Here is a 20,799-nt window from a genome sequence, read left to right on the forward strand (position 1 = left end):
GATGGACATCTTAGGGGAGGTTCCAGGGGACTATCTCAATAGAATATTCATCAGCTTCCCAGGTGGGTCCTTTCAGGGTCATGTTCTCCACTGGCACCAGGCCACAGAGTCATCAGTCAATGCAGCTGGTCCTGAGGCAGCCAAGGCATCACTTGTCTGGTTCTACTGCTTTTCTGGGTTAGAGCTGAAATACAACTGAGGCCTAGATGTTATCTCTAGGGAGGAAAGGTCAGGGATCTAAACTGCACAACTATTGATATGAAAGGTTAGGAAAGTTACCCTGGAGAGGTCCTTGTTTTCCCAGTTTTGCCCATTGCTAGGCACCTGGGCCCTTCTGCCCTGGTTGACCTTCTGTACCTGGCCACTGTCCTTGCTCTGCTCGTTTGTCTGCCTGCCATATTTGCAGACTGCCCTTTCTCCCTTGTGGTAATGCTATCTGCTCTTCACAGGCAGGTGGCTTTGGTATAAACAGACAAAAGGTTCCCAGCATGGCTGATGGATTATTATTTCCTTGGAGAAGAGTCAGGGCAGTTTACTTTCTTCCCCCTAGTGAGGTCGCTAGAGATGCTTGGTGAAAAGTGACTCTTCCCAGGCTTGGTTTCAAGGCTAGAACTGTCAAACTGGTTCTGAGATTGAATGACAAGGTTCAGGAGACCAGAACATGTTGGCGTTCTAGCTTTGCTCCTGCCCTCGCTCTACTCATGGGAGATTTGACAAACTTGGAGAAGGGGAAGGCAAAGGAGGTCATTGGATAGGAGAGGAGCAGAGGTGTGGTAATGATTTCAGGAAGTGTTCCTAATGAGGTAAAGATAGCCGTGTGACTAGTAGGCTGAGACAACCCCTTGAGCACCAGGAATTTGTTCTCCCTTGCCCTCTGCTGTACAAATGAGTGAAGTCTGCAGCTGGATTTCTGCCAGAGGCATGAACTAAAATGTGAGATTATTAAGTGTAATAAGCCATTCAGAGAAAGACAAATACCATATGATCTCACTTATATGTGTAATCAAATGAACAAAATAAACTGACAAAATAGAAACAGAGGCATGGATACAGAGAAGAGCTGACAGCTGTCAGAGTGGAATGGGCAGAGGGGGGCTGCCTGAAAAAAGGTGAAAGGATTAGCCAAAGAGCACATGTTCAGAACCCATAGATTCAGACAACAGTGTGGTGATGGCCAGAGGGAAGGGGGGCCAGGGGCTGGGTCAGGGCAGGCAAAGGGTAAGGGGAATAAAATATCTGTAACAAAAAAATAAATTTTAAAAAATGTTGCCCGGCCAGGCATGGCTCAGCAGTTGAGCATTGACCTAGGATCCAGGAGATCTTGGTTTGATTCCTGGTCAGGGCACATGCCTGGGTTGCAGGCTCGATTCCCAGTCAGGGGCATGCAGGAGACAGCTGATCAATGATGGCTCTCTCAACAATGATGTTTCTATCTTTCTCTCTCCCTCTCCCTTCTTCTCTCTGAAATCAATATATATATAATTTCTTTTTTAAATGTTATGCACCAATATAGGCTGTGGAATGACACTGCTCCTCATGAGTTGCCAGTAAAGACAGAGCATCTGTTTTTTGTTTTGTTTTGATTATAACTTACCTTTATTGTTGAAAGTATTACAAATGTCCCCTTTTTGCCCCCATTGATCCCCTCCACCCTATCCCCATCCACACAGGCCTTCACCACACTATTGTCATCTGTGTCCATAGGTTTTGCATATGTGCATATAAGCACTTTGATTAATCTCTCTCCACCCACTCCTGCCTTCCCTGAGATTCCTCAGTCTGTTCCATGCGTCTATGTCTCTGGATCTATTTTGTTCATCAGTTTATTTTGTTCATTAGATTCCACATATGAGTAAGATCATGTGATACTTGTCTTTTTCTGACTGACTTATTTTCCTTAGCATAATACTTTCCAGGTCCGACCATGCTGTCTCATAGGGTAAGGGATTCTTTTTTTTACAGCTGCATAGTATTCCATGGTGTAAATGTCTGAGAAGGTGCTTGATATGATTTTATTCCTCTTAAATTTGTAGAGACTTGTTCTGTGTCCTGACATGTGGTCTATCTTTGAGAATGTCCCATGTGCACTTGAGGAGAATGCATATTCCATCTGATCTAGTGTGTTATTTAGAGTCACTGTTTCCTTGTTGATTTTTTGTCTGGAAGATCTATCCAGTAAAGTCAGTGGGCTGTTAAAGTCCCCTAGTATGACTGTGTTGCTGCCGCTCTCTCCTTTAAAGTCCTCCAGAAGTTTTGTTTTGTTTTGATTTTCAACCTGTGTGAGTCTTTTGTTCTGAGGTGGGTCTCTTGTAGACAGCATATATTTGGGTCTTGTTTTCTTATCCATTCAGCTACCCTCTGTCTTTTGATTGGAGCCTTTAATCCATTTATATTTAAGGTTATTATTGGCATTTTATTTCTTTATGCCTGTTTCTCATTCTATTTCAACTTATTACAGCAGTCCCTTTAACATTTCTTGCAATGCTGGTTTGGTGGTGATAAACTCCTTTAGCCTTTTTTTTTTTTTTTTTCTTTTTTTTTTGTCTGAAAAGCTCTTTATTTCAGCATCTATTTTGAATGATAGCCTTGCTGGATCCTTTAAGATTCTGTCTTGAATTTTTGTCATTTTAATTATGATTGGCGCAGGCCTCTTTGGGTTCTTCTTGCTTGGGACTCTCTATGCCTCCTGAACTTGTGTGACTTTTTTCTTGACCAGGTTGGGGAAGTTTCCTGCCATTATTTCTTCATACATGTTCTCTAATGCTTGCTTACTTTCTAAATCTTCTGGCACTCCTATGATGCACATATTATTGTTTTGTGTTGTCCTACAGCTCCCTTAAACTGTCCTCCTGTTTTTTGTTTTTTCTTTTTGGTTCTCTGATTGATTTTTTCTACCTTGCCTTCTAATTTGCTGATCCGATCCTCAGCTTCCCCTAATCTGCTGTTTATCCCTTCCAATGTACTTTTTATTTCTACTATGTAATTCTTAATTTCCTTCATAGTTTCCATTTCTTTTCTCATGTTGTTGAGCATCCTTATGATTATTCTGATCTCTGTATCTGATAGATTGCTTATCTCCATTTTATTTAGCTCTTCTTCTGGAGAATTCTTTTGTTGTTTCATTTGGGGCTTATTTTTTGTCTCCCCATTTTGACTGCCTGTTTGGATTTGTTTCTATGTATTAGGCAGATCTGCTAGTACTCCCAATCTTTTGGATGGTCTCTGGTGCAGGCCAATGTCATGCACTGTGACTGGCCTTAAGTCCTGGGTTTGAAGCTTTCCACACTCCACAGCTTGTTTCCTCTGATGGGGCTGGGTGACAGAACATCTACTTTTGTGTAAAGAAACACTAATCATAAACAGAGTTCCTTAGTACAGATTTATAAATATTAAGGGACTAACCCTGGTCCTGAAACATAAAAACTGCATGTGGGAGGGTGGTCCTGGATTGGAACTAGTTTTCTGAGGTGAGAGTTAAAATTGATCCCCATACCAGAAATGTTTGAAAAGCCCCTACTCTTTGTATTTCTTTAAAGAAGAAATCTTGAATTTATAAGCCATACCACACAAATTATGAATTATTAACATTTTGAGATTTTATCAGTTTCTTTAAATGGGGATCATCCATAGTATACCTAAAATACTTTTGATTTACCAAAACTTGGGCACAAGGAATATATATTGTTTAAAGCAAATATCCTCATGTATGTATCTGCATGTTTAATCTTAAGAGTTTTGAATAAAGGAATTTGGAGAGAGACGTGACAACCTGCCTTAAAAGAATTCTGGCTAGTGTCCTGGGACTAGGCTGTAGGAGATTAAGCCAGCAGCAGACCAGTTAGTGGAGTATTTTGGCATTCAAGACAAGATTATGGGGACTTGAACCAATGGAATTTGTGAAGTTTTTCAAGGTAGGTTTTAGGACTGAGCGATGAGAATGGAATTGCCATCAATTGAAATGGAGAAGACTGGGGAGTGGGGAAATCGGACTGTGAGAGAAGGGATTCTAAGTTGGAGATACTGAGTTTAATGAATTATCTCTTGAACATTTGACTGGAGTTGCCAAGTAGGCAGTTGAGTATAACTCTGGAGTTCAGAGGAGAGGCCCACGTCAAAAATACCAAACTGGAAGGCCTGAACACATAGTTGCTCTGTACAACCATAGCCTGGAAAAGATCACCAGGGATGAAGACTTGGACTCTCAAAAGCTTAGAGGTGGGAAGAAACTCCCTCTCAGTATGGGAGTCTGAGAGGGAGACTCAGTGAGAAAAACAGAGTGAAGCCAAGTGAAAACAGTGGGATAGGAGTGGTGCATGCTGATGTGTTCAATAATCTCTGCTACATTAGGTTATAATTTCAACAGCCTGAGGGGTAAGCTGTGTACTTACTACACTGTGGTAACTGTGGTAGGTGGGCATAAAGACTTGAACAGATTATGAGGACACAAAAAAGGGCTTAATTAGGAGCCTGGTTTTGATCAGGGGAGTGGTAGGATCAGAAATAATGGTGGGGCCCAGCCTGGCATGGCTCGGCAGTTGAATGTCAACCTATGATCCAGGAGATCACGGTTTGATTCCCGGTTGGGGCACATGCCCCAGTTGTGGGCTCGATCCCTGGTGTGGGACATGCAGAAGGCAGCTGATCAATGACTCTCTCATCATTGATGTTTCTATCTCCCTCTCTCTCTCTGAAATCAATATATATATATTTTTAAAAAGAAATAATGGTGGGATAGTGCAACATTTAGAAGCACATACACCATGGGGGTGTGGTAGGTGTGATGGTAAAGAAATGATTCTTAACTTTTTGCTGACACACTTTGTATTGCTTCAGTAACTACAATGTGTTACATTTGTAATACAAAAACTACTAAAGAAAACTAATTAGAAACAAGACTGGAAAATAATTGAAAAGTACACTGTAATAGCTCAGGAAATAAATAATCAGGGTGAGGATGAGGGCACTGGTTGGGAAATGGAATAAAGTCAGACACTTCAGATTTTCAGAACCTGGTGATCTGCTAGGAACTGGTTAAAGGAAAGACAGGAATCCCTCCCAACAAAGGTGCCTAGTGAATGTCTCAACATCTTGATGTTGTAGGAGTTAAGAAAGGATGGAGTTCATTTCTAATTTCAGAATGTGTACAAATCAGATGCATAAATGACTTAATTCCAACCCCTTATGCTTTTTTTTCTGACCATAAACAAACATGACAGGAGGCATGAAATGATAAAATTTTTACATATTATCTTAACATATTAACATTTTAACATATTATTGGTCTTACTGTACCTCATGAAACCGGTCATTTTATTTATAGGAATAAGATGGACTACCCATTCACAGACTCCTCATTATAAAGTCCTCTGGCAGAAATGTCCATCGGGCCTTAGTACTAAGATAGTGGTGTATTTCCGGGTTGTCTTAACTTGTAGAGACTTAGCCATGTAAGTTCTTTCCAAAGAAAAGGAAGTTCAGTGTTGAATTTGCTGCCTAATTCTAATACATATTCAGGCTACTGTGGTATGCTTTCTGTTTCAAATATATCCCTGGGTTTTATTATGTGTACTGATTTTCCGTTTAACCATAATCCTTTACTTACTTATCTCTAGGTTTTAATAAGCTATCTTACTTTATTTATTTTTGAATGAGGCAGGGAAAAATTAGCAAATCTTGGGCTCAGGGTAGACAGAGGGGAGGGAGAAATAGTAAATGATTTGCTTTAAGTTAAAAAGGCCATTGCTACAAAGAGATAAAAATGATAAAAGGTAAAATAAATTAAAGGACATACTAAAAGGAAAATACAAAGGCAACATCCTTAGCCTATTTTTGGTGTAGTACTGAATTCGTTCACATCTCATTTTAAAAGTCTTTCTCCCAAAACAATAAATTACAAATCTCATGAGCTATTTAATGAATTCTAAATGTCATTTTGATTTCATGTCAAATGTCAAGAACCTTTTTTGTCTAAGTAAATTAACATAATACATCCCATATAAATTCCACCAAAGGCAATTTTAGTTTTCAAAAACAAAATAAAACAAAACAAATGCCAAACAGAACAAATCTTTCCTTACTGTAGGAATTATCATCTTAAAAAACAATATTCAGAATTAAAATAATAACCTATTTCCAGGTGTTACTTAAACAAAAGTATTTGTGTAAGTATTCTTGTGTAAGAAAAAACACTGGCAAACAAAGAAAAACAGAACCCGAACACATAACTCTTGGTATGACTTTTAAATTACTTTGTTTTGTCCTAAAAATTTAATGTTTACTTAAAACCTTATAATAAAAATAGACATATAAATCCACTGAGCCCCTGAATAAACAAACATTTCCAGACTTTATTTCTGATATAGATTTCAAATTATCTACACATTATTATGAAGAATGTTTTAAGCTATATTGATTTTAAAACAGACACAAAATATTAAAAACAAAAAAATCTTCCTCTTTTCCAGAAGTGTTTTATGTTAAGTTACCCTCTTTAAACATCTCTGGTGTCAATTCTGGGTGAACCAGGATGGTCGCTTCCTGTCTCGTTCAATAATCCTCTTGCCCTGATCTTGTTCAGATGGTGTCTCTCCCATGTACAGCACCCTGGTCTCTACGGTAGGAGCCTTAAAAGGGCCCCCTTCTTGTTTCCCAATCTGTCTTCTGATTTCTGCAGTCTCCTTGTGCACGTTTTCATAGCAATAGCCACAAAGGACATGTTTCTGTTTCAGGTGACCACATTCATGACAAATATCTACGTTGTTCTATAAAAAAAAAAAAAAAAAAAAAATCAACAACAAAAAATACATATTTCAACAAGAGGCAAAAGAACAAATAATTACTGATGGTAGTGATGCTTATATTTAAATTTTCTTGGAGTAGTCATGCTGCACAAGAGGTCATATATCATCTACTTCAACCTCACTTTAATAGAAAAACTGAGGACAAACAACATTGAGTTTGAATTAGTAGAAAAATTGGGACAACTCAGGTGCACTGACTCTGACTCTGAATATACATAGCAGTCATATTATATAGAATGGTACTCTATTCCTTCCCACATCTTCAAATACTAAGCATATAATAAAAAGGAATTCACTTTTCCTTTCAATGTATCTTGGGGAAAACAAGATGGTAAATACATTACAAGTTGGCTTCTCCTGATTTATCAGTGTAATTCAAATCCCTATATGAAGTATAGTTGGTAGTTGGTGTAATTTTTTTCAAAAATATATGTACATCAATTATTCCTTAATGTAAAATTTCCATCTTGTTTTAATCTGAGAGTATTTTCATGTTTTTATACATGTCTACCCAATGTTAATGAGAAAATTACAACCTTTATATAAGTCTTTTTGATATGTTTAAAAGTAGATTTGAAATATAAAGAAAAATAGGACTGACATCAGTAGGATGGCAGCATAAGGACCTCCAGGGCTCTCCACTTGAAGTTACAAGTTGGACAGCTATAATACAACAGAGGATTCCCTGCTCAACATATAAACACATCTGAGAGATCTACACATTGAAATAACTGAAGGTGGATGTATCTCAGGGAACAGGGGAGGAGGAGGGAAGGAAGAAGGCCAGACATGGGTATCAAAGAAGTAGCCCAAAGCTCACTATGCGCCAGAAGACTCAGTATCAGGGAAAGTGTTGGGTTATGGCACATACACTCTGCAGCACTAAGGAACAGAGAGTTAGAATCAACATTTCTCCTGAGTGACTAGCACACCCTGCAGCAAAACCCAGTGCAGGGCAGAGACAAAACACAAAAGTGTGGCAGCTGTGGTCTAGCAGTTGCTATTACCAGGCAGAAAACAAAGCCACAGATGTGTAGTTGCCTCCCCTCACCCTCCCAGAACTCAGAGTGGCAGCTGCAGATACTGTAGGAGTACAGGTATAGGGTTACAGTGCACTCTCTCTCAGAAGCTGTGAAGACTGGAGAGGCAGAAACATTTATCTCTAACCAGGAGGAGTATACTAAAGTTAACAGTGACAGGGTAGAGACATGGCAGCTAAGGTCTGGCAGCTACCATTACTAAGAGAGTAAGGCCACAAAGAATAGACCTCTCCCCACTCACCCAACTCCATCTACTGCAGCAGAGCCTGGTGACTGCACCTGGGACACCTCAGATAGTACAGCAGTGCTAGCACTATCTAGTTGCAGGAGGTAGTGCCAGGATCTCACAGGCCCAGAGACCCATTGCCCACCACAATCCCCCATGGGGGTGGTGCCAAAACTAAGGGATGCCCACCTCCCCAGGGAACACAGGTCATTTCCCACAGAAAAGACACCACCTCCCTGAAGAGATTCCAAGAGCCCCAGCAACCCTGTCACTGGGTTGAGTTGCAGTGTGTGCCTGTCACTCAGGCAGGAATACTTTTGCTCTTCTAGTGTTGCAGAGAGAGAGTGTGTGCTGTCATCAACACATCCACTGCTACAGCATCTGCTGGGGCTGCTGTGAGCTCTGGGAAGGTGAGGGAAGGTTGCTATGCAACTGTGGGTTATGCTTCAACAACACCTGCTAGAAAACAAAAGAAAGATCTCTATGTATCAACTTATTAAACAGGTTAATATTTGAAGTCTCAAATATTTTTTTAAAAAGCAGGTTTCATCTGTGGCAAGCGAGACTCAGTTGTTTGGATCATCGTCCTGTACACCAAAGGGTGGTGGGTTCTATTCACCGTTAGGGCACATACCTAGGTTGTGGGTTCAATCCCCAATTGAGGGGCGTGAAGGAGGCAACCAATTGATGTTTCTCTCCACATCAATGCCTCTGTATCTCTCTCTCCCCCCTTTCTCTATCTAAATCAATTTTAAAAAATGAACATAAATAACAAAGCTGATTTCATTTCCACAAATGCCTAGGCAGAGAAATAATCCATCAAACACAATAAAAACTAAGATAACAAGGAAGCTCAAAAAGAAAATTTTAAAATCTCCAGAAAATAAAGTTAAAGACATAAAAGTATGTAATTTAAATGACAGAGATTTCGAAATGGACGTTCTGAAAAAACTCAACAATACATGAAAACTCAAAGTTTAATAAACTCAGAAATATAATCAATGAACAAGAGGAGTGCTTTACCAAAGAGATTAAAACTATAAAAACAAAAACAAATTCTGGAGCTGAATACCTTAGTACCTGAAACGAAAAATGAACTGGCAAGCCACGGAAATAGACTTGACCACGTAGAGGAAAGAATTAGTGATACTGAAGATAGAAATCTAGAAATGACTCGGATGAAAGAAAAGAGAGAGAAATTCCAAGATGGTTGCAGAGTTGGTGGCAGCTCCAATCACTCGCAACACAGGACCGGACTTGTGGCTAAACTGCAGAGCAATCAGCTTGAAAAACCAGTTGAAGTGTAGTCGACCTAAAATATTGAGAGCAGGGAACACAGAGGAAAGACAGGAGGAGATACGGGAGGGTGAGCCAACTCACACAGGTGCGTGGCTGGGAAGCCAAGAGGATATTGCCGCAGTGGAGGTCCTGACCCCTGGGGCCATGGAGGCCTTACCCTCCCGCAGGTGTCTCCGTTCCAGAATAACAGAGAAGGGATGGGGAGCCCCAGTAGCATTGGGCAGGTGAAATCAGTGGGGATTCAGTCCAACTGAGAGATTCAGACCACACCATCCCAGGTAAAGAGCAATTTCTTTGTTTAGAACACCAGCCTGGGAAGTTTGCTCTAACCTGTGACTGTGGGAGGGGTCTGGCAGCAAAGCTCAGTGCAGGCGGAGGAATATGATTGGTGCACCAAGCAGCGAGTCTGAGGGGTTTCTATTCTCTAGAAGGACTTTGGTAGAGTGCAGAAAGCAAGCGGACAGTGTGGCTTGGAAAAAGAATAGGTCCTGCCTACCTTAAGCACGTGGGTGGTGACCATCTCTCCACCTGTGGGAACTGCTAGGTCTACCCTATCCTGCTGTGACCCAAAACAAAGGGGACCAGCACTGTGCTGGAAATCTGCATCCACACTGCTTGGTCTGATGGTGCAGGGGACACGGACATTTGGCGGAGGCTGATTTTCTTTTTTGATCCTTTCCTACTTGGTGGGGTGGCAAGGGGGTGCCAGGGAGCCAGGCAGAGCTGAGGCAGTGACTGTCTGCAGGGTGGATTTAAGTCCAGGAGAGATCTGTGTGTGCGGGGCCCATTAGCTGCATTATAGGGAAGCAGCTCCGAGCTCCCAAGTTCAGCCAGTGCAGCCCTAAAAGGAAAGGCCCGCACCTCCTCTCCACTCGGAGAAATTAAGGGCACCACCCCCAACACGAATCTGTTTAAACCAATCAGCCGGTCCCATACCTGGACACCAACCCCCCACCCTGCCGCCAAGAGCACAGCTTCATGGGGGAACGGAGATCACCTCAGAGCAGGGACATTCAAAGCGTCAGACCCAGACCAAAAGCAGACTAAACCTCTGGACTTCAAAGGCCCTGCCCGCTAGAAAACTTGGGGCTCCAACCAGCCGAGCTTCATTCAAGTTGCCCAGGGACAACCAGGGACAACAACTGATATTGGCTTGCACCAGAGAACCTCACCGAAGAGAGGCTCAGAACTGGCACACTAAAGTGGCCAACTTCGGGCAAAATCAGAGCAAAATCCAGAGCTCCACAAATAGCAGATCAAAAGGGTGAAAGCAGCACGCACTAAAATCTTCAGAGACAAACCAGTTTTTAAAAATCTTTTGTTTCTTTTTTTGTTTTATTTTTTATTTTTTAATTTCGGGAAAGGGAAAGGGAAAAGGAAAAGGAAAGGGAAGAGAGGCTCAGGCTTGAGAGGGAGAGCTCCTACTGTTTCTTTCATATTTCATTTCTTCTCTTTTTTCCTTTATATCTTATTTTTTCCTTGCTTTTATTTTTCATTTTTTCCAATTTTCTTTTCATATTCTATATTTTATTGAATTTATTAATATTTAATTATTTCATTTTAAAATTATTTTTAATGTTATGTTTTATACTTTATCTTCCTTTTCTTTCATATTCTTTTTGTTTCTAATTCTTTTAATATCTTGTTTGGTATTCTTTTTTTATTGTTATGCTTTTTTGTTGTTAGTCTGTGGGTATTTCCTGTTGTTTTCAGTTTGGTCTTATTTTTGTCTTGTTGCCATTTGCGTAACAGTTGGCATGAAGTGGTCGGGGTTGACCCTCACTGTCAGCCCTACCCAGGGAGGAACGCAACAGGAGAACAGCAATCAAAACCCAATTACAGACTATGGTTTGGAATATGGCAGAGGGGCTGGTGTGGGGGAGAGAGGGTGAGTGTGAGATAAAGCGCGTATAAATGGATGAGAGGGCGTGAGTGTGCATTAGAGCTGCCTGCCTGCGTGGGGACTCCAGGCAGCAGTTCAAGCTTGCAGCTGCTGCCACCACCACTGCTACTGCCACTGGACCAACGCTTCTTGCTCTAGGTCTGGGGGATGGCCATTTTTGATACCTGTGGAATCTTCCCCAGGAGCAGGCCCCTGGTGGGGGAATTGGAGGTTCGGGGCCAGGGTTGCCTCGAGTTGGCGTTCAGCCTCACCACCACAGCAGCCACCCAGCACAGTACTTCTCACTCCAAACTGGAAAGGGCCACTTTGGAATACCTGCCGGCTTCCCTGGGAGGAGGTCGGGGCAACCTGGCACCCAGCCTTGCCAATACCGCCATTGCTGCCGCTTTCCAAACCCAGCCAGAAAGAGAACTTAATGAAATAGAGGCAAGCAATTTATCAGAGTCAAAGTATAAAGTAATGGTTTTTAGAATGCTCATCAGGCATAAAAAAGGACATAGAAACAATGAAAAAGAACCCATTGGAAAGGAAAAACAACATAGCTAAAATAAAGAATATACTGCAAGGAATCAACAGGTTAGAAGCAGAGGACAGAGTGAGAGACTTAGAACAAAGTAGGAAAAAAAATCACTAATTCAGAGCAGCAAAAAGAAAAAGTACTTAAAAGGCATGAGGACAGTTTAAGGAAACTTTGGGACAACAAGAAACGGAATTTAAGAAGATTGAAATCATATCAAGCATCCTCTCTGACGACAATGGCATGAAACTAGAAATCAACCATGACCAAAAAAAAAAACCTCAAAAATATTCAGACACATGGAGGCTAAATAGCTTGTTATTAAACAATGAATAGGTTACCAATGAGATCAAGGAAGAAATAAAAAACTTCCTGGAAACAAATGAAAATGAACACAAAACAACCCAAAATCTATGGGACACAGCAAAAGCAGTTCTGAGAGGGAAGTTCATAGCATTACAGACCTACCTCAAGAAAGAATATCTCTATAATAAACTAACCCTACAACTAAAAGAACTAGAAAGAGAACAAGGAAGGCCCAGAATAAGTAGAAGGAAGGAAATACTAAAGATTAGAGCGGAAATAAATGACATAGAGACTAAAAAAACAAAGAAGAAATCAATGAATCCAAGAGGTGGTTCTTTCAAAAGATAAACAAGATTGATGAACCTTTAGCCAGACGCATCAAGAAACACAGAAGAACCAAATAACATAGAAAAGGAGGAAACAGAGGACAAACCTGTAAAAGAGCACTAAACCAGTAACAGACTGAAACACAAGGGAAAGCAAACAATGGAGACACAGAGCTACCAGAAAATAAAAGATAAAATGGCTATAAGAAACCCCCAAATATCAATAAACACCCTAAATGTAAATCACCTTAAATGAGCTAAACTCACTAATTAAAAGGCACAGAGTAGTAGGTTGGATCAAAAAACAAAACCCAATTATATGCTGCCTTGAAGAGACACATCTCAAATGAAATGACAAACATAGATTCAAAGTGAAGTGGTGAAAAATGATACTTCAAGCAAATAACATCCACAGAAAGGCTGGTGTAGCCATACTCATCTCTGACGAAATAGATTTCAAGATAAAAAATCTAACAAGAGTCAAAGATATACATTTTATAATGATGTAGGGAGCAATACATCAAGAAGACATAACACATATTAACATATATGCACCCAACCTGGAAGCACCAAATATATAAAGCAAATACCAACAAAACCAAAGGGAAAACTGATAAAAACCCAATGTTGGTAGGGGACTTAAATACCCCATTGATAACTATGGAAAGATCATTCAAACAGAAATCAATAAGGAAGTAACAGCCTTAAAGGGCACACTGAACCAAATGGACATAATCAACATTTACAGAACTTTGTATCCCAGAATACCAAATTATATATTCTTTTAGGGTACCCATGAAACATTCTCAAGCATAGACAACATGTTGGGACACAAAACTAGCTTCAACAAATTTAAGAAGATTGAAATCATACCAGGATATTCTCTGACCACAGTGCTTTGAAATTGGAAGTCAAGTGCAAAAAGAGGAAAAACCCCACAAGTATGTACAGTTAAACAACATACAATGACTGGGTCAAAGAAAAAATAAAAGATCAAAAGATACAGAGAGCCCTGGCTGGTATGGCTTAATGGTTCGAATCCTGGTCAAGGGTACATACCTGGGCTACAGGTTTGATTCCCAGCCCCAAAGACGCTCTTGGATTCGGGGTGCTTAACAGGAGGCACCAATCAATGTGTCTCTCTCACTTCGATACTTCTCTTTCCCACCCACCCCCTTCCACTCTCTCTAAAAAAAAAAAAAAATCAACGGAAAAAGTATCCTCAGATGAGGATTAAAAAAAAAAATGCATAGAGACAAACAAGAATGACAATGCAACATATAAAAATTTGGGGGATATAACAAAAGTGGTAAGAGCAATGTTTATAGCATTATAGGCCTACCGCAAGAAACAAGAAAAATCTCAACACAAAAAAAGAAAAATACAGACCAGTATCTCTAATGAGAGAAAAAGAACAAAGCCAGAGGTGTCCCACTCCCTGACTTCAAATTATACTACAAGGCTATAGTATTGAAACAGTAGGAAGAAAAACATACAGATCAATGGAATAAAACTGAGAGCCCAGAAAAAATTCCCACATATATGTGGGAAACTAATTTTTGACACAGGAGCCAAAACCATACAACGGAGAAAAGAAAGCCTCTTCAATATATAGTTCTGGGAAAATTGGAAACTCATATGCAAAAGAATAGACTGCTATTTGATACCATAGACAAAAATTAACTCAAAGTGGACCAAAGACCTAAATATAAGATCTGGAACATTAACATACATAGAAGAAAACATAGGTACTAAACTTATGGATCTTGGTCTGAGAGGATTTTATGAATTTGAACCCTAAGGCAAGAGAAGTAAAAGCAAACATAAATGAATGGGACTATGGACATCAAACTAAAAAGCTCTTGCACAGCAAAAGAAACTGCTAACAAAACAAAAAGGCAACCAACTGAATGGGAGAAAACATTTGCAAACAATACCTCCAATAAGAGTCTAATATCCAAAATATAAAAATTACTCATACAACTGTACAAAAAAATCAATCAATTAAAAAAATGGATGGGGGGCCTAACAGACACTTCTCCCAATAAGACATATAAATGGCCAAAAGATATCTAAAAAGATGCTCAACTTTACTAGTAATAAGGGAAATGCAAATTAAAGCCACCATGAGCCCTGGCGGTAGCTCAGTTGGTTAGAGCATTGTCCCAATATGCCAAGATTATGGGTTCTCTCCCTGGTCAAGGTACATATAAGAATCAACCAATGAATGCATGGATGGGTGGAACAACAAATTGATGTTTCTTTCTCTCTCCCTAAAATCAATTAATAAAAACAAGTGTTGGAGAGGATGGGGAGAAAAAGAAACTGATACACTACTAGTGGGAATGTAAATTGACATAACCATTCTGGAAAACAGTAAGGAGGTTCCTCAAAAAATTAAGAATTGAGCTACCCTATGATCCAGCAATTTGGGGTACTGACCTGAAAAATTTGAAAATATTTATTTGTAAAGATGTATATTTACCCCTATATTTATTATAGCACTATTCACATGGAAACCACCAAACTATCCTTTGGTAGATGATTGGATAAAGAAGATGTGGTACATGTACACAGTATACTACTACTCAGCCATAAGAAAAAATGAAATACTGCCATTTGAATCTTGAGACTATCATAGTAAGTGATGTAAGCCTGAAAAAGACAAGAACCATATAATTTCACTCATATGTGGGATATAAAACAGAAAGCAACAAACAAAACAAAACACTCATAGACACAGACAACAGTGTGGTGGTTAGCAGAAAAGGTGGCAGGTAGGGAAAATAGAGGAAGGTAAAGGAAGCCAAATTCATGTTGATGGAAGGAGACTTGATTTTAGGTGGTGAAAACACAATGCAATAAACAGATATATCATAAAATTGTAGTTGAAATTCTCTCAACAAACTGTATGAATTATTGTTGTTTTAATTAATGAAGTATTTTTCAGTTCCAGATTTTAAGTCTAGTCCCAATTTTGACTCAGTAATACTTCTTGGCTTAAGTTCTAAGGGTTTAGTTTAATAATGAATGTGGAAGCTTAATAGTAAGTTCAGTTCTCTGTTCTGGAGTTTCAACTGCACTGTGCTGCTGCTGTGGAATGCCAGTACAGTGGTACCTCGGTTTTCAAACACCTCCATTGTAAAACGTTTCGGCTTACAAACGCCGTAAACCTGGAAATGCTTGGGTTTTTTAACACATCACGGAAGTTGAACATGCCACACACCTTCCACTGAGGGCAAGAGCCTGAGGCCTAGCTGTTGGCAGTGGAGCCCTGAAGACCCGCCTAACACGGAGGTGATATTTGGGCTTATTTGGTGACTGTATGCAATCAATCTGTGCTCATCTCATCTCAGGAGCACTCTTGCAACCAGTTTGTTTTTGTGACTGTGTGCAATCAATCAGGAGCCCTCTGCCAATCACCCCTTGCTGTGAGAAATGGGTAAAAGCTGCAAAGCCAAGAGAATCATTAGCAAAACAATAATAGAGGTGAAGAGGGAAATTATTTCCAAACATGAAAGTGGTGTCCGTGTATGTGATCTGGCAACACAGTTTGGTATGGCCAAATCTACAATTTGTACCACCTTAAAAAATAAAGAAGCCATTAAAAGAGCCAATGTTGCAAGAGGTGTTAAAACACAAGACAAAGAACACAGACAACTGAAGAAGTGGAAAAATTGCTTTTCATATGGATAAGTGAAAAACAGTTGGCCAGTGACAGCATTTGAGAGCATTTGTAAAAAAGCTTTTCATTTGTATGCTGATCTCATCAAAAACACCCATAGAACAAGTGCTGAGAGTGATATTTTCAAGGCAAGTAGAGGATGGTTTGAAAAGTTTAAGAGGAGAAGTGGCACACACAGTATGGTAAGACATGGTGAAGCTACCAGGGCCTACAAAGAAGATGCCAAACAATTTGTTTTGGAATTTAAAGATTATGTAGAGGCAGAGGGTTTCCTTCCCCAACAAGTTTTCACCTGTGATGAGACAGGCCTCTTTTGGAAGAAAATGCCAAAGAGGACCTACATAACAAAGGAGGGTAAATCATTGCCAGGACACAAGCCCATGAAAGACAGGCTAACCCTTTTATTTTGTGGGACTGCAAGTGGGGATTTTAAGTTGAAGCCTTTGCTAGTCTACCAATCGAGAACCCCAGGGTACTTAAGAAAAACAATGCCATAAAAAGCAAATTGCATATGATGTGGTGGTCAAACAGCAAAGCTTGGGTAACTATGCAATTTTTTTTTTGAGTGGGTTGATGAAGTGTTCAGGCCAAGTGTAAGAAAATACCTCCAAGACAAAAATCTTCCAATGAATTACCTGCTTGTTATGGATAATGCTCCAGCTCACCTTCCAAGCTTGGAGGACGAGTTTATGGAAGAGTTCAGTTTTATTGAAGTAAAGTTTTTGCCCCTTAACACAACTCTACTCATCCAGCCCATTGACGAGTAGGTCATATCTAGCTTTAAGAAGCTTTACATCAAAGCACTGTTCCTAAGGTGCTTTGAGGTGACCTCACAGAGCTAACCCTCAGAGAGTTCTAGAAGAATCATTTCAATATCCTACATTGCTTCCATCTCATAGACAAAGCTTGGAGGGATGTGTCTCACAGAACAATGAAGTCAGCATGGAAGACATTATGGTCAAAAGCTGTCCCTGAATGTGTATTTGAGGATACTGAAGAGGATGCTCCTATTGTTGAGGATATTGTGCCTCTGGGAAAGTCCATGGACTTGGAAGTGAGTAGTGAAGATGTGGAGGAGTTAATGCAGGACCATAAGACTGAACTCACCACAGAAGAACTTGAAAACACTCTGACTGAGCAGCAACAGGTGGCAACTGAGGAATTGTCTTCAGAGGAAGAGGGAAGAGAAAGTGTTTCTACTGCACTAATCAAAGAAATGTGTACAAAATGGGTTAACTACAAATTTTTGTTGAAAAATATCACCGATAAAGCTGCTGTAAGTCATGCCGCTAATACTTTCAATGATAATGCTATGTCTCATTTTAGACAAATTTTAAAACATTGGAAAAAGCAAATGTCAATTGAAAAATTTTTAGTGAGGAAAAGATCCAGTGAATCTGAACCAGGTCTCAGTGGTGTAAAAAAATTAAGGGAAGGAATGGCAGGAGAGGAGTCACCTACAGTGATTATGAAAGAGGGCTACAGAACACCTGAACAACAGTAACCTACTGTGCTTCTGGAAGAGGACCATAGAACACCTGAAGGACAGTTACTTATTGTGATTATTGAAGGGGATCCCCCATCCAAACCATGACTATCAACACTGCAGGTAAGAAAAAATTAATTTTCATTTTTATCATCTACGGTACTATTTACACTGTGTTTATTATTGCTTATACAGTATAGTATATTGTGTTTATTGCTCTCATTGCGTATCATTTTATGGATCTATGGTATCATTAGATAGTAAAATTCATGTTAAATTGCCATTTTGGGGTTGATTTTAAATGTCTGGGATGGATGAATCCATTTTGCATTACTTCCTATGGGAAACCACGCCTCAGTTTTGGAACATTTCACAACTCAAATGGCCTTTCAGAACGGATTACATTAGAAAACTGAGGTACCACTGTAATTCAAACATGGCTATAAAGCCATAAATTAACAGATCAAAGGTAATAAACACTATACTTTTTACTAGATCAATGAAGAGTGTGTAGCCATACATCCAATGGAGCATGGAGATCTAGAACTATCTGAGGATAGGAACACACAAGAAAATTTAAACAGAAGAATTTGAGCTCAAGAATTAGACTGCCAGTGCTCAAAATCTGACTCCACCACTTAACAGTTTGTGACCACAGGTAAATTCTTTTTGTCTGTTTCTTCATCCTAAAAACGACCAAAGCAATATTTACCTTGGAGGGCTGTTGTTAGACTGATGAAATAATTCACATCTTAGATACATTATAGGAACTTAATAGATGTTAGCTACTTTTATTACCAATCTAAGGATTTTTCTTCACAGTATTTTACTGGACACAGTAAAGAATAGAATACGTAAGTAAAGGCCAGTAAAACCCAAAACCCAATATAACTACTGCTTCTAACTTTAATTTTAGGTTCTGCCACAATGAAGATGTTTACCCATATATAGCTCAAAATCACATAGCTCAGGACTGGCACAGCTCACAGTTAAAAAGTCATTTAGCTAAGCTCTTCACAACCCAGTCCTCTATGAAGACTCCAAACTCCTTCCTTGACTATGTTCCTGTATTTAGGCTACAGGACAGTAGACATACATACTGAAAATATTTTATTTTGCTTATGTCAGAAGAAAGTGGACATACAAGATCTGAGAATACTTTACTCATATGTTATATGAATATACCAGGAAGATATGCAGTGGTAGTCATGAGAAAAAGTACACCCACGAAAATCAACATACTACCTTCACTTTAATAAGCTTCTGGGGATTTCTTCTCCTACACCGGTTAACTTCAATGCTGCGTCTGTTTTTGGGCACTGCCATCCAAAACATACTATCCGAAAGGCTGGAAATCTCCTTATTTTCATTAGTATCATTTGCTGATTCTGTAAGTACAGCTGGACCGTGGACCACTAATTCTGGTTCTACAAAATAAAACATGGAGATTCAGAATCAGTTTTTAGCTTCTAAATGACTATTTTCAGTTATCATTCTCCTTAATAAGCAACAGTGATATGAAAACAGACATATTTATAGATAGGTCATTTAGAACATTACAATCAAAAGACATTTAACAGAAAAGCTTAGCTATTAAATTATATCAAAGTTCATATATAAAGTAATTTTAAAGAAAATGAGAAGAATTTTTTCTGAGAGGCACCTGCTGAAATGAAATCAGTGAAATTCTCACTTTATGTAAAACAGAACTCAGAAGTTAAGTAGTAAGCATGAATAAAAGTCTGAGAGGCACCTAATTTAAACAAAACAAAGCAAAAAAAAAAAAAGCCCACTCAACTGTCCATATCCTGCAGGTGGGTAGTATACCTAATTACTTTACATGTAAATCTAAGCTTGAAAGTACCAAAATGCACTTCTGACCTAGTGAGTTAACTGCCTACTGACTCTTTTATTATATTCAAACAGTTAATTCCTTTGACACCTAAACTAGCAGGCCCTATTTAAGTCACTTAGTTCATATTTAATCTTGATTCCTCTTTCTAAGAAAAAGAACGAGCTCACCACCCTTTGTACAATATTAATTTATATGACTATCAATCTTTCACGTGTTTTTCTAAATTGTTTATAAAATCAAATAGATTCCTTTACCCTCTCCTTGCTATTCCTCAGACTTGCAATACTTCTTTTGATTTTAGGAACTCTTAAGAAGATACAGGCCCTGGCTGTGTAGCTCAATTGGTTAGAGCATAGGATAGCCAAAGTTCAGGGGTTGATCCCCTGTCAGGGCACATACAGGGGTCAACGTTCCTCTCTCTAAAATCAATCAATAAAAACTTTCTATTTTAATTTTAAAAATTAAAATTAAAAAAAATATACAAAGCTGAGTGACACTTAACTGGTATTCCTTTTATCTAAAAATATTTCTAAGCATAGCCCAGAGGTTAACAGCACAGGCTCTGGAAGGCATGGGTAACCTTGGGACCTTTCTCCGTCTACTTCCTCAGTTGAAAGGTAATGTCTAATTGGATTGTTCTGGAAATTATCCCAAGAAGCACAGGCAGGCTTTGGCATATTGTGAGTGGGCTCTCAGTTCAGACTGCCTGGGTATTATCACGTTTGGTACACCTCAGAAATGGAGTAGAATGTGAATACCAAAAAATGAAAATTTTAATATCTAAGACACTTCCAATTCAAATTAGTTTCCGGGGAAAACGGTGGGATCAGGATTCAACTGCACGGGCCTCAAACACCACAAAGACGACACACTGCTTTAGGGTGTGGGAGGACACGAAAGGAAAGCTAAAAGGATCCAGATAGTGGTGGTCCTTGATGCTGAGCTAACGAGCTTCGGTAAGATTCTGTGTAGGAATGTTACCAGAGGGCTTTTTTTTTTTTTTTTTTTTTTTTTGTGGAGAGGGAGTAGAAAAAAACAGCTGTCTCTTGTTCCTAAGTAAGCGTCCCTGAAAACGTCCCCTATCGCGGATCCCAACGCGGGAGAAGGGCAGAGTATGAACTGTACCCATCATGCTGCCTGGGGTTCTCTCATCCACCTCTTCCCTACAGTGGCCTTCTTTACGTACCCCACGGAGGGCTGGGAAAGCCTGACCAGCTCTTCTGAAGTTTCTGCTGCAGTCGCGCCCAACAGTTCCTTAGGAGTCCCCGGGCTGTAGGCCGCTGAAGAACCACCAGCACCGGCATGGCTACCAACATCTTCCCCGCAGGCCCAAGTCTTTGATATGGCTGGCGAGTC

The 20,799-nt window shown here is 39.6% G+C and overlaps 1 protein-coding gene across 1 annotated transcript; it reads right to left on the reverse strand.

Moving 5' to 3' along the window:
- Window positions 1-5,890: 5,890 nt before the first annotated feature.
- On the reverse strand, window positions 5,891-20,791 carry MRPL32 (mitochondrial ribosomal protein L32). Its single transcript, XM_016212520.2, has 3 exons — window positions 20,630-20,791; window positions 18,834-19,015; window positions 5,891-6,761 (listed from the first exon to the last, which is right to left on the reverse strand). Exons 1-3 carry the CDS (start codon window positions 20,757-20,759, stop codon window positions 6,507-6,509), a joined length of 567 nt encoding a protein of 188 aa, XP_016068006.2. The 5' UTR covers window positions 20,760-20,791; the 3' UTR covers window positions 5,891-6,506.
- Window positions 20,792-20,799: the final 8 nt, after the last annotated feature.

The sequence above is a fragment of the Miniopterus natalensis genome, chromosome 10 (assembly GCF_054644295.1).
Source record: "Miniopterus natalensis isolate mMinNat1 chromosome 10, mMinNat1.hap1, whole genome shotgun sequence".
Taxonomy (NCBI): Eukaryota; Metazoa; Chordata; class Mammalia; order Chiroptera; family Miniopteridae; genus Miniopterus; species Miniopterus natalensis.

What these genes read in the sequence shown, in the direction of transcription:
- MRPL32 (XM_016212520.2), bottom strand. Translation starts at nt 20,759, where the DNA reads ATGTTGGTAGCCATGCCGGTGCTGGTGGTTCTTCAGCGGCCTACAGCC. An exon ending in CTTTCCCAGCCCTCCGTGGG is followed by an intron (nt 19,016 to 20,629) that starts GTACGTAAAGAA and finishes TTTATTTTGTAG; the next exon opens with AACCAGAATTAGTGGTCCAC. An exon ending in AGAAGCTTATTAAAGTGAAG is followed by an intron (nt 6,762 to 18,833) that starts GTAGTATGTTGA and finishes TTTTTTTTATAG; the next exon opens with AACAACGTAGATATTTGTCA.